General features: G+C 41.1%; 1 protein-coding gene across 1 annotated transcript in view; it reads right to left on the bottom strand.

The window, feature by feature from the left end:
• The window catches only part of LOC145406135 (integrin alpha-PS2-like), a 311,238-nt gene that overhangs the window by 19,300 nt on the left and 277,395 nt on the right, over window positions 1–14,543 (bottom strand). The window contains exons 11-18 of the mRNA XM_080277360.1: window positions 13,250–13,352; window positions 10,573–10,691; window positions 8,211–8,353; window positions 6,592–6,773; window positions 4,910–5,052; window positions 2,265–2,467; window positions 1,511–1,742; window positions 745–914 (exon numbers count right to left, since the gene is read on the bottom strand). Of these exons, the coding sequence (XP_080133486.1) occupies window positions 745–914; window positions 1,511–1,742; window positions 2,265–2,467; window positions 4,910–5,052; window positions 6,592–6,773; window positions 8,211–8,353; window positions 10,573–10,691; window positions 13,250–13,352 (1,295 nt within the window). The remainder of the gene's footprint in view (window positions 1–744; window positions 915–1,510; window positions 1,743–2,264; window positions 2,468–4,909; window positions 5,053–6,591; window positions 6,774–8,210; window positions 8,354–10,572; window positions 10,692–13,249; window positions 13,353–14,543) is intronic.

The following is a 14,543-nucleotide window of genomic DNA, read 5'->3' as shown; positions in this document are numbered from 1 at the left end:
AATTAAAACTGAAATAAAAGAATGAGAGACATGAAAGAATAAAATGTAAAAGGGAAAAAATATAACATGTAGGGTGAGTAAGCAAAAGGGAATAAAAGTATCAAACAGTGGACATAAGTAAGCAGTAACGAAATCAAACATAGGAATATGAGAAGTAAATGAGTGATAGGTAAAACAATGAGAGGATGTTGTTGTTACTGCTGTAGCAAAAGGGATTAAACATCATTCTGTTCTTAAACATTTTTTGCTCTCCATCCTCTCTCTTTTCCCTCATCAAACATCATTCTATGCTCTTAAATCTTTTTCGTTTTCCTCCCTGTCTCTCTCATCCCCTATTACCAACATGTGTTCTTCAATCTTTCTCATTTTCCTCCCATTTTCTCTTTTCCTTCCCCAACATCTGCACTCTTTTCAATATGATCTATACTGTTCAGTGTTAAAATATTACTGAAAGTATTCATGTGGTAGGTGGTGGCAACCATCATCCATTCATATGATGCAATGCTGCCTACTTCTTCCTTATTCCTTATCATTCTTTTTTTGTGTCTGCACTCCTCTCTCCCCATTTCTTCCATCCTCCCTGTCACTTTTTATTACTCTTAATACCCTATCTTTCAGGAGGAAAAAGAGGTCGAGATGATGATGTGAATGACAGATTTCCTTATCTCCAAATTTACTCATATACTGTACCATGTTCCATTCTGTTCATACCTTCAAACCACCTCACTTTCATTTGTTACCTACCCATAGAGGGTTAGCTGGGTATCAACATCCACCATGACAGTGCTCAGAATGATGTTATCCTCCTGACTGTGCTCATCTTCAACATTTGTGCTGTTTGCAATCACAAGGAACTCCAGTCGTGGTTCTGTTAGAATGCCTGATTTTTCTTGAAGTAGGATGGTGAAGTGGACCTGAAGGAGAGATAAGATGCAGAAGGTAAATTGGGACAAAATGAGAAAAGAGACCACATGAAAAGATGAAATAAGGAGAGACAAGATAAGATAAAGAATTATCTACAGTACTGGAGTGTAAATAAAGTAGACCATCTCATCTTTTGTCTGTTAACCCTGAACTGATATGATAAGGCTCCATAAAATCAACTGGTGCAGGTATGAATACAGTATTGAAATGTTTCTACAATGTGCAAGGATTAGAATTTTATTTTTGGCTAATTATTTACATAATTCTCTCTCTAGAATGACCTCTGTGCATCCCAAAGTAATCCATCACATCATCCCAACATAAAATTACCCATAATCTTTTTCTCTGTTTTTTAGTCCATCTGAACTCAAAGTGAGTCCACCTCCAGTCATTTCATCCCTCTTAATTTACTTAAACAGAAGCTGTATCTAATTTAACCAAACCTAATTTACTTTAATGTAACGTGGCTTAACTTAATCAAACAAATCCAAACTTAATTTAACCTATCCTAACTTAATCTAAACTAATTAGGATGACTTTGGCATGAATGGTTTTAGTGGCCTCTCCTAATTATTCCACCACTTACCGCTTTATGCATGTTAAGTGGGTTGCCGATATCACAGACAACAGTAGTATTGGGTCCTTGTGTCCGTGGTGAGCATGTGACGGAGGTGTTATCCTTGGCTTCAAATATATTGTACAGAAGACCCTCAGGTACAAAGAGGTAAACACGAGCCTCAAAGGCATCCTCTCCTCTGTTCTCTACACGGATATCAACCTCCAGTTGTTCCTTCTGACGGAATATGAAAGTTTCTGGCCTGTTCAGATCAAAGAAGATACAGGTGGCTGTGAGAAAACTGATATTATATACAACTGTTGTCTTGGTCCCAGGGTAATCTAGAAGTGAACCTTGTGGACTGCAAGTTAAGTCAGATCTCTCTACCAGAGTCCAATCCTTTCAGGGCAAAGAGAAGGAGCTGAGGGACATTAATATACTGGGCAGCAGTGCCACCTTGGTAAGGCATACTTCTCTACTATTACAAGTGACTGCAACATACCACTCAGGCTCCTATGACTCACTCACATGAGCAAGACCAAATGGCATTAGCTTGAATAACAAAGTATACAGCATTAAGGAAGACATAACCTACACAAAGTACAGTACTAGTTATTAGCTGCCTTATTTCATGTTCTTTTCTGCTGTGCCTATTTCATGTTCTTCTCTGTAATTAAGTTCACCATAAATTACAGAAACCTTGTCCGTTAAAATTCCACCGCCACTGTACTGTACTGTTAATTAAACATCACTGCAATTAGCCCACACAGACAAAAATACTTACGCAGTGAAGGTAAGAATCAAGTCTGGAATGCACACATTATCCTTGCCACAGTTCTTCTGGATGGTGATGGCATCGGTAAGCCTCAATTTCTGGCGCTGGTTGAGGACTGGGGTGAGGGAACGAGTGATGCGCCGGTGTGACTGGTCCACTAAGGTCAGGTTTACCTCGGCAGATATTGGGCTTAGTTTATCGGTGAGGGATGGCTGTGGGGAGAATGAGGGTGAAAGAAAATTAATGAATGTATGAGAGAGAGAGAGAGAGAGAGAGAGAGACTGTCTTACTATCTATCTATTTAACTATCCAATTCCACGTTTCTTTCTCATGCTCAGTCTTCCCAAGCACTATTAACAAACATGTTTATAAAATCTTGGGATACAAGTCATACTACAACAATACTGTAGGATATCTTCAATATCAGTTACCATTTTAACCGTACTGCCCACTCATAAATGGGGTAAGCAGGACCCCATGACAATAAAAGACAACACAAAAGTAAGAGAAAGGCAACTTCAATACTATGACTAAAAGAACAACAACACTGAACAAAGCATGTCAAAAAATCTGTTCATAAATCTATGTGGCAATGTACAGTATCTCCTTTTTTTTCTAATGCTGTTCGCATCCCTACGTGTCAAGTGGGGTTGGTGGAGGATTAGTGCCCCTCCCCGTAAAACCATTAACTCTAAGCCCTTGGCCACCCTGTCTGGGATACATGGCGTCTGGCAATGAATGAATGAATGAAAAAAACTGCTTTATATAAAGAAGCGTTGTGGTGTGGATGTGGATGTGATGTGAAGCGTTATGAGGAACACACTGAGGTGGTTTGGCCATGTGGAGAGGATGGAGGGTGAAAGACTGACGAAGAGAGTGTATGTGAGTGAGGTGGAGGGAGGGGGAGGCCGAGGATGAGATGGAGGGATGGGGTGGAGAGGTATATGAGAGAGGGGGGTGTGAGTTGGGAGCAGGGCAGTGAAATAGCGGGGGACAGGGCGACTTGGAGGCAATTTGTTTGTGGCCACCCCAAACGGGACTGAGGCGTCCGGCAACAGATAGATAGATAGATAGATAGAAAAAACTGCTTTACAAGGTAGATGCATGTAATAACTGCCTATATCTATTTCTAAATACGCAATTCTATTTTCCAATCATGGTGGCTATGATAAACATGTCACCACACCCCTGCACTACTACTCATCACTGATCTGCTCCTTTCAGTCAAGCTTCCAACCCTTGTGCACTCTTTCACTTCAACCTTAATGCCATCAGGCAGATGTATTTTGCACATTACTCTTGCTGATATCTCATGATAGCCCTTAGCTTAGGGAAGATTTTTAAGATAAAAGGGTTAAATATCCCCTTACTGCTCCTCATCATTATTAAAATTATCACCTTTGATGCCTTGCTTCCTCCTGGAACCCCCAAACAGGGGATGGCCATGACAGAACTACCACCAGGCTACTCCATATCACTCCCTTTCTCTCTCTCTCTCTCTGACACGCCACTTTTTTCTCTCAGCAATAAACTGATCAACTTTCTTCTTCCATATTACAGGAAGTCTGCCTCTATCAACATTACCCTATGTTCTACTGTCTTCTTTCATATCACAGAAGGTCTGCCTCTACCAACAATATCCTTATTCTCACTTTCACAAACTTTCTTTGACACTTTATCTACATTATGTGCATTCTTTGTACATGTCCGTTTCATTCCATTACCCTCATAAATTTCATTATCACTCATATGATCCATCCTCCTTATGCCTGCTGCTGTCCTGAGCAAGGTCATTTCTACAGCTTGCAACATAGAAAGCTCCTTGTTACTCACTCCCATACAAGTGTCAGTCATAGAACGCTTTTTGAACCTAGCTCTCTCATGTACTGTATATCAATTATGACTCCCTTCCCTGAAAGGTTTCTTCTACGCTGCATAAAACTGTTCAATTAGTACCCAGAAAAAAGAAGAAAGTCATCAAAATCAAGTAGTTTAATTTTGTCCACAGTCTTCTCCACATTTCCCCAAGAAATTCAACAGTAAAACCCAGTCTCAGCGTATATGTGAGGGCTCAAAGCTTGGATACCACAGTCCATAACCATCAATACCTTAGATATAATTATGTATTTGCATTTTTTCTTCCTATCATACAATTTCAGGTAAACCTCTAGTTGTGAAAGGGTTAATAAAGGCTGCAGCCAACTCATCTAGTTAAAAAAAAAAAAAAAAAAAAAAAAAATCTATTGAACTGAATAAAACTGTCTGGAGATAGCCACAATAAAACCAAAATTATATCTTTGGAGTGAAAGGGTTAAGAAAGAGCCAAACAATGCTTCTGGGGCTTTACATGAGCAACAGGTCTCCAACTGCCTCATCTAGACTCAAACCTGAGCAGCACCTTAAATTTTCACTAAGATGATGTCTTTTGTAATGTATTCTTACCAGAGTACTGTGACTTTTCATCTGATTAAGATGGGCCTTTTGCACTGGAGAAGTTAGATACAACCTCCACAAATACCTTTGACATAAGATCCGAGGGAGGGGGGGAATGAGTTAAAGGGTAGACTTTACCTTGACAGACATTCTAACTTACTATGGCACTACTTATAATTATACAGTAATGTAATAAAGATGGTACCAAAGCACACACTTACAGCTAGATAAACTTTGTGAACACTACATTTTGATGATGCTCGTTCCAGTAGCAGTCGTTCCAGCCTCTCAGTCTGGTCAATATCCCGGAAGAACAGACGAGGCTCATTCACTTTGCCATCCAGAATATAGTGAATGTCAAGTTCTGTGAGGGCACGAAAGAAGAGAATAATTTTTTTGTTTTCCATGTTGGAGAGGGACACTTTCAAGTGCTGGCAATGATTTAACCAGGCTGCTCAACTGCTTGGTTATACAAACACCCCTTAGCTACTTCTCTGTCCCCCAAAAGGAAGATGGTGAACTGCAAAAGATCAACTTAAGCCAGTGGTCCTCTAGGTTCACATTTCCGATGAACCTGCGGCTACAACTAAGGTACTCCTGGTTCACTGTTACCTACAGCAGAGTGGTGCCTGAAAACAGAAGAAAGCAACCTCATTCACTCATTTTCAATCTCTCTGCTGTTGCATGTACTGGTCAACATCAAAGCAAATTTACATCATCCACAACCAGACCCATACGTTTTATGGCTAACCCCAGTCACTTCACTTCTTGTATGTACTAAAATACTGACAGCAAGTCATCACCATTATAAACCCATGCATTCCAATTTGCTCTATTTCAAATATGTCTCTCACCCTCCTGGATGCCTAACCTCCAGGATATGGGAAAAGTAAAAGCAAGAGGTGTCAACACAGCATGTTATGAATTGGGGCAAATATCAACTAAACAAACATTCAAGCCTTTCAAGTTTGTAAATACTGTCGAGTACAGTATTATTCTACTCTATTCTATCATCCAATCTTTTACTGCTTCATAAGGAACATAGGGTATACGCATGTAAGAGATGGAAGATGCAGCAGTGAGAAGTATGGCAGTATGAGGTATGAGTGTGTGGTGTTACAGCTGGAGGAGTGGGAGTGTGTGGCATGGCAGTGTGAGACGTAGTAGTTTTTCTACTACACAGTGGCTGTTTTAATTATATATACAGTCATCCATCCATCATCCATTCTTACATTGCCCCATGAGGAGCGTAGGAGCCCGGGGCTAAGCAGTTGGTCCCGACATTTAAGATGAGAGTGAATATACTGTATATATATATATTCATTCACAGCATAACAATTTCCTATTACTTTTACGGCTTTCTTTACTTCATCTCCCACATCCAGCACCATATCTCCTCCCACTGACATTCTACCAATGCTGTACTACATTCCCAGTCCCCTGGCTCCCTTCACCTCCTTCACATACACTTCATAATTTTCTTGCTTTCTCTCTTTAAATTTTTCTTAATTCATCTGCATCAGCATTTTGTATTCAAATGGTTTTCATTCACTTCCCTATTTTATACAATCCCTTCTATGCTATAATCACACATTTCATTTTTCTCTCTCCCTACCCTGTCTTTAACTTAACCTTCTTTTCCTCTATTTCTCTTCTCATCAACCTTTGCTTTTATCTTAGAAATTAATTTGCATTTTCAAAGAATTTCCATAATCCCTTCAAGCCATGAGACATCTCATTTTTTTAATACTGATTCAGATTACTTTATTCAGCACAAGAGTAGCATCCTGTTCTCTAAGAGTCATTTTGATTTTATTCAGCTAATGAATGGCTGCCTGTCCAATAAGCAATATATTTTCAATTTCTTCTTTATTTCACTTTCTGTGCCCTAACTGCTACTGACCTATCCTGTGTGGCACACCCACACCCTCATAGCCCACACAGAACTGCAGGTCCACACAAGTGACTGGCACGGAGGCTGACGTGAGACATGAGGCGGTCTGCTCGGTGGCCTCCAAGTCAATGGTTTTACTGTCACTCAGGAATATTAAGCTGTGGTTCAGCAGGGATATGATGGGCCGAGATCTGCCAAAGATTACATGAGGGTTAAACATAGTATACTTGATTGTCTCAAACTTATTTGATCACATTAATAGTTGTTCAGCTTGAATACAGGTGATCTGAGTATTGATTACCAGCATTACAAACAAATTATCATTAAACCTGAAACATTTTAAAGATGAAGAGATGGGTAATCCTGGACACTGTTGATGAGATATATGATACACAGTACAGTATTTTCCTGCAAAAGTTTGCAATATAGGTACTTCTGCACTACCGCCAGCACTATCCAATGCTCTACAATATTGGCAGTACTATCCTGTATAAGTTTAAATTGTATATATACAGTTCTTTGAAAGCAGTGATAAAAAACAGGGAAGTGAGTATGGAAGTGAAAAAGTTACTACATGACAGTATTATGATACCAACTCTAACGTATGGAAGTGAAGCTTGGATGTTGTTGGAAGGACACAAGTCAAGAGTGAGGGCAGTGGAAATGAGTTATTTAAGAGAAGCCTGTGGAGTCACATGGAGAGACAGGCTGACGAATGAGGATATAAAGGAGCGTTGTGGTGTGGATGTGGATGTGACAGGAAGCGTTATGAGGAACACACTGAGGTGGTTTGGCCATGTGGAGAGGATGGAGGGTGAGAGACGGATGAAGAGAGTGTATGTGAGTGAGGTGGAGGGGGGAAGAGGGAGGGGGAGGCTGAGGATGAGATGGAGCGATGGGGTGGAGAGGTATATGAAAGAGGGGGGTGTGAGTTGGGACCAGGGCAATGAAATGGTGGGGGACAGGGCGACGTGGAGGCGATTTGTTTGTGGCCACCCCAAATGGGATTGAGGCGCCTGGCAATAGATAGATAGATAGACAGTAAATGCAAAGAATAATTCAGTACTTTCTTCGGTAGTGCCATGTGCAGATGGTATTATTTTTCCTGATGAATAACCCCAGTCTGTCTGGCTGGGCTGACCATCAACTGCAGGCAAGCAACCAGACCTGCAGGGACACTCCATGCAATGAATTGATGTTCCCTTGCAGCTGACAATGTCTTGCCACAGCGAGGCATGGGGAAGAGTGTTGAGCTATGGTTCCTGGATGGACACCTTGCTTACATATCTCCACCTAGGTAACAGGGGCACCAAAGCTTCACATCGCCTCATTATATGCTTATACGGTACCACCCATTATTGCAAATGGCTTCCTGGGTTATAGGAAGGCAATAGCCATGCCACTCGATGTAGAGCCACCTGAAGTAAAAAAAAAAAAAAAAAAAAAAAAAAAGTAAAAAAGGTAACAGAAGGAGTGAGAGAAATAGTAAGAGAGGAGGGCACACACAGAAAAGGAATGATAAAGGTGAAGGAAGTATTAGGAAGCACTACATCAAGTGTGAATGATGGTCACCACCTCCTACCACCAGTGCCATGTGAAGTAATACTGAAATGCATACTGATACTAACTTTAGCAACACAGCTGCATCAGAAAGATAGGCTCCCACTAGGATATCAGGATACAAGTTATTATCCATATCCATCCCACCAGACAGCGACCACCCAAAGGTTGAGATGGCCCGACCTCGACTCACTTCACTGGCATAGATTATCTGAAAGACCACATATGGTACGGGCATAATACATTCAGGTAAACATATAACTACAAAGTATGATAACACTGCCTGTGACATCTATGTAAGGAGTCCTAGACTGTCAAATATAGCATGGTTCAGGTCAACATAATACTTTGTACACATACATACAAGTACAGTGGAGTCTCTTTTATCCGAAATTCTTTTAACTGTAATATGCCATTAACCATATGTTTTACTAAAATCTTCTCATTTCAATTACCCGCAAAAATCTGAAACCTATCCGAAAATTCAAACACGGCGGGCTTGTTTCGCGTCACTAGTGTTAGTTTATGGTTGCTCCGCTAGTCACTAGAGCTAGCGTTGGCTGCGCCAGTGAAATAATTGTTTTGGTGAAGGTTTATTTAAGTTTATTTGTGTGAAGATTTATTTGAGTTTCTATTACAGTTACAAAAGTGTAGTTACATATGTAGTTACTACAGTGTATTAAGTGTTTTGGTGATGGCTGAGTGGCTTTTGGGGTGCTGGTGGTGGTGGTGGGCTAGATGTCGCCAGAAATGGGTGATAGGTGAGTACAATACTGTTCCCTTGTATCCTACATATTATTACAGCATCTTTTAACCGAAAAAATCGATTAAATGAAACTTTGAAAGTCCCATGATTTTCAGATAAGAGAAACTCCACTGTAATGCGTTTTAATGGATATAACGACTTACAGGTAGTGAAATAGCAGTGTCTAAGGTCAGCATTTGGTATTACACATACAGTTAAAGAGATATTTTTTATATTAAGACTTATACAGAGCAATACATTGTCATCTTCAGTATTAATAAATGGGGACAGACACATGTGGAGAGGATGGGGGATGATAGTTGGGTGAGGAAGGTGAGAAGTGTTAATATTGGGGGTGGGGTTATGAGGGGTAGACCGAGAAAGACATGGGACGAGGTCATTAAGTGTGACCTTAGGGTTAAGGGACTGAACAGGGAGGCTGCAATGGATCGTGCAGCATGGAGAGCCGCCATTAGGTGACCAAGGCCGACACATGCAAGCATGTTGGAGCCTTTAAAAACGAAAACGAATACATTACTGACTCTCCTTCATCTTCCCTATGCTTATAGAATTTCCCTCATTAACACAGGGTGGGTTAATCCAATGCATGGTTCTTTTATGTCACAAAAGCTGTAAGTAGAGGGGTAACAACAACTTCAATCACCTTTGTTTCCTTTGCTGTAGGAGGTATGAAACAGCCTGCAGTAGACCTCGAGAATAGGGTTGCTACATTCCTATATTGAATGATGATAATGGATGATGATGATGATGATGATGATGATGATGATGATGGTGGTGGTGGTGGTGGTGTGGATGCTGCTGCTGCTGATAATGATAATGATTAATCATAATGATTACTTATAATGATGATAATGATGTGGTGGTGGTGGTGGTGGTGGTGTGGCTGCTGCTGCTAGTGATGATGATAATGATGATGATGACGACGACAATGAAGATGATGGTGATGTGATGGTAGAGGTGGTGGTGTGGCTGGTGGCTGCTGCTGCTGCTGCTGATGATGATAATGGTAACAAGGAGGAGGAGGGATGCTCCTACTGTTGCTGGTGCTGCTGCTGCTAATGATGATGATGATGATGATGCCAATAGATGGTGATATGTTGGTAGTGATGGTGTTGGTGATGTGGCTGCTGCTGCTGATGATGATGATGATGATGTGGCGGGGGAGGAGAACCAGGAAGAACTTGAAGAGGTTGATTTCAGCCTTAAACTACTGCCCCTTTAGTTTCAATAATGGCACACAAGGAATGGTTAGCTTTCTTCTCCCTGGCAGCCAATTATAGGAGATTAAATGGTTCAATCCAACTTAAGTGCCAACTTAACATGAAACAGTTAAGGTATTTATAAAGTTGGATAGGTCTGCAATGACTACCTATTAATTAAAGTCATTTGTACAAAGATGATGAATGGCCAATTTCAGGGTAAGAAGTGAGGGAGGTCATGGTATATACTCAATGTTTAATATGGCTACAGTACTGACCATATTTATAATCAAGATAACCACATACTTTCTTTAACCAAGAACAGACAGAATAGACAGAAATGAGGAGTAAAGGACAGACTGCTTTACGTTCAACCTGATGTAACCTAGGTCATCAATACTCTCTAAAATCATAAAAAAATGTCAAAGTTACGTAACTAGTTGCTACATTTACATTATTTCTTACCTGTGCTGGCTTCTTGAGTTCTTCTGAAATAAGCTGTCCACTCCTGACCTCAAACCCATGGTAAATGAAGATGGCACCATTCCCGTCCAGTCCTCCATAGGGTGCCCCCACAGCAAAGTCTGAAAGAAAACGAAACTACAATGCCACCAAAGAAAATTTGGTGTTAGGGTAGCTTATGATAGATGGTTGTAATCTACCATTTACCATTCAATTCATTATCCAATCATTTTCTGCACTATTCGGAGCGTGGAGGCCCAGGCCTAGGATGCTCAGTCTCGACATTTAAGGTGAGGGTGACTAACTTCACTCGCCCGTGAACAGCACCTTGTGAGCACAGAACTCCAACCATCCTTGGATGCAAACACTTTAGGTACGGGCCCAAATCGACTGGAGGGCGCTAACCAGTGGCGTAGCCACGGGGAGCTCCCCTCCCCCTTTGAAATTCGGTTTTCTAATGTATGCATAATGTGTAGCAGTTCCCCTCCCCCTCCGATTAGGACCCTCCCTTACCTCCCCTCCCATTGTGAAGACGTGGCTACGCCATAGGCCTTAACCACTACCCCCGAGATCGGGGGCAGTGCCTTAACCCAGTACACCATCAGGGATCATTTAGTTAAATGGTTGCCACCAACGTAGTAACTAGTTTCCTGGCATACAGGAAGCCATTTGGCATGCAGCTCACTTTGTAGAGTCGCCTGAAGATAACAATACATCAAGTGAGTGGATGGTGGCCATAACATGGCTCGATACTTTTTCAGAGCTGATTCTGTACGACATTGATATAATGTATTACCATACATGTTCAGACTGTTTATGAATGTATTCTGCAGCCTAAAGCATATGTTTGTTATGTTTAACTGTTGGAGGGAAAACAATGACGACGGAAACTGTAGGCCTACACATCTGCTAAGAATAAAGTGACCAGATTTACTGGAGCTAAAAGCGGGACATTGTGACGTGTGTGTGTGTGTGTGTTTATATATATATAAATATATATATATATATATATATATATATATATATATATATATATATATATATATATATATATATATATATATATAATATCTACTAGACAGCCTAAGCCACTTGGTACAGATACATTGGCTGTATCATCCCCACTTCTGTAGGGATAGGCCGGTCCTGCAGTGGACACTCAAACGGCTGATGATATATAGCGCTACACCTCACCCAGAGGCTGCTAATCAAACACTAACGTCTTAGACAAACTCCGTACATACCGTATGGTACGGTGAATGGCCGACCAAAGTTGTCAGTGAGTATAACAGATTCTTTATAAACATATCTGTATTTCAATTCATCAGATGATACTGTGTTGTTGAGTGAAGACGAAGGGGAGCTGCAAGGCTTGGTGGATGAGTTTGGGAGAGTGTGTATCAAACGGAATCTAAAGGTGAATGTAGCGAAGAGTAAAGTGATGGTCTTTGAGAAAGGTGAAGTCAGTGAATGTACAGCGAGGTTGGATGGTGAGGAATTGGAAAATTTAAGTACGTTTAAGTACTTGGGTAGTGTGATGAGTAAGGATGGAGGTTTGGAGGGTGAAGTGCTTGAAAGGGTACAGCAGGGAAGAAAGGTTGCTGGTTCTTTGAAAGCAGTGACAAGAAACAGGGAAGTGAGCATGGAAGTGAAAAAGTTACTACATGACAGTATTGTGATACCAACTCTAACGTACGGAAGTGAAGCTTGGACGTTGTTGGAAGGACACAAGTCAAGAGTGAGAGCAGTGGAAATGAGTTATTTAAGAGGAGCCTGTGGAGTCACATGGAGAGACAGGCTGACGAATGAGGATATAAAGGAGCGTTGAGGTGTGGATGTGGATGTGATAGGAAGAGTTTTGAGGAACACACTGAGGTGGTTTGGCCATGTGGAGAGGATGGAGGGTGAAAGACTGACGAAGAGAGTGTATGTGAGTGAGGTGGAAGGGGGAAGAGGGAGGGGGAGGCCGAGGATGAGATGGAGGGATGGGGTGGAGAGGTATATGAGAGAGGGAGGTGTAAGTTGGGAGCAGGGTAGTGAAATGGCGGGGGACAGGGCGACTTGGAGGCGATTTGCCTGTGGCCACCCCAAACGGGATTGAGGCGTCTGGCAATGGATAGATAGATAGTATTTCAATTGGTTTGGATTATGCATAATTTTAATAATTCATCGTAGTTTCATAAAAAGAAGGTCATCTTATATCTAATGTAACAGTAATTTTCTAAAATCGGGACACGTAAGATAAATTGCTAAAAAAGTGGGACTTTTAGTCGCAATTAAGTAAGCGGGACAGACGTAAAAAAAAAAGCGGGACTGTCCCGCCTAAAAGGGGGACTCTGGTCATCTTAGCTGTGAAGGATCGTTCATAAGCTATCTAATATCGCATGGTGGCAGCAACTGTTAAAGATGCCATCGTAGTGAAAGGAAAATGAGTTAATGTAAGGCAAACAATGAAATACTGCACAGCGCGTTCGTTCTTACCTTAACCCCGTTGAGCTCAGCTGATGGCCAAGTGTAGTCAGACTGGGGGACTCGATGTGACTAATATAAAGGAAGACTCATTCATACCTCCTAACAATTCATCAAATTTCATGTAACCACGATTTAATATTAATTTTGTGGGACTGGCTCAGTTCTGTCTGGTGAAATCAAAGGAAGCACAGTGTATGCTGAGACATACCGTGTATACCGTCTTTGTTGATGTCCCCGAGGGCGGTGAGGGAAAGACCAAAGCGACCTCGGTTCACTTCACCAGTGTATGTCACCACTTGACGGAACCGACGCTGAAACAAATAAATAAAGAAAACAGGATCACCAAACATAGAAAATGGATGATAAAATCAAACAAATAAATCAATAAAAATAAACCCAGTAAATAATTAAATACATAAATATTATATATAAATAAATATAACCACCAAACAAATAAAAAGGTAATAAAAGAAACATCATAATTAAACCATCAACTAACTCAAAAGGGTATGTCAAAAGAAATATCTGCACTGTAATTCTAATCCTCACTTATGCAATGAGATCAAACACAGAAACAGAAAATACAAAAGTAAGAAAATTAGCAAAACAATTGAACCAACATCATCATCATCATTCTTTCATCCCTGATCCCCACAGATAAGGTAAGACATGATTCAGAAACAGAGAAAGAGCAGAGAAACAGAACAGGCCACATAATCATTCACACATCATTCAAGCCCCAGGAATCCAGGCTTCACTCCACAGGCCTGACAAAATGCACATATATTTTGAGCTTGCGCTTCCCATATATACAGTACTCTTGGTTTGGGATGCCACAGTACATTTGGAGTGCTGAGGAGGGACGCCTGCATGCAGTGGCACTAGTGGTACCAAATGACTTTGTTGCCCCGTTATGAAAATGTTCCTCAACTCCCTCCCTATCCCCTGAGGGGAGAATGGTGGACTGCAGAAGGGCAATTTCAGTCGCCAGTCCAGTGGATTAAATTCAGATGAACCTGGGGCTACAATTACTAATACTGCATGCACTTGCCACTAAGAAAATTATTCCTCCACCAATCAAATCCGTCATGTTCTTCGCACATAATACATTAAACTTCACACACACACACACACACACACACACACACACACACACACACACACACAGTGTACTACATACAGACAGATAAATATACTCGCATACAGAGAGAGAGAGAGAGACAGACAGACAGACAGACAGACAGAGACAGAGAGAGAGAGAACACGAAACACAAAAGAGCACAGTAAGAACCCTGGCAGATGAAAAGAAACAATACCAAAAAAAAAAAAAATCTGGCAGTGTAAAACGGTAGAGAGAGAGAAAGTGTAAAGTGAGAAGTGTGACGGGTTAATGTGCACGATGGTGACACCCCTGCCAGCCCTCAACACCTGTTACATCCACACCTGTCAGTGCCACACCTGTCATCACCATCAGTTATTTCCACACACCCTATACTACATCT

The sequence above is a fragment of the Coenobita brevimanus genome, chromosome 1 (genome assembly GCF_032717465.1).
Source record: "Coenobita brevimanus isolate Jiangsu-jjx chromosome 1, ASM3271746v2, whole genome shotgun sequence".
In the NCBI taxonomy this organism is placed as follows: Eukaryota; Metazoa; Arthropoda; class Malacostraca; order Decapoda; family Coenobitidae; genus Coenobita; species Coenobita brevimanus.
This window is presented reverse-complemented; position numbering and strand designations above follow the sequence as displayed.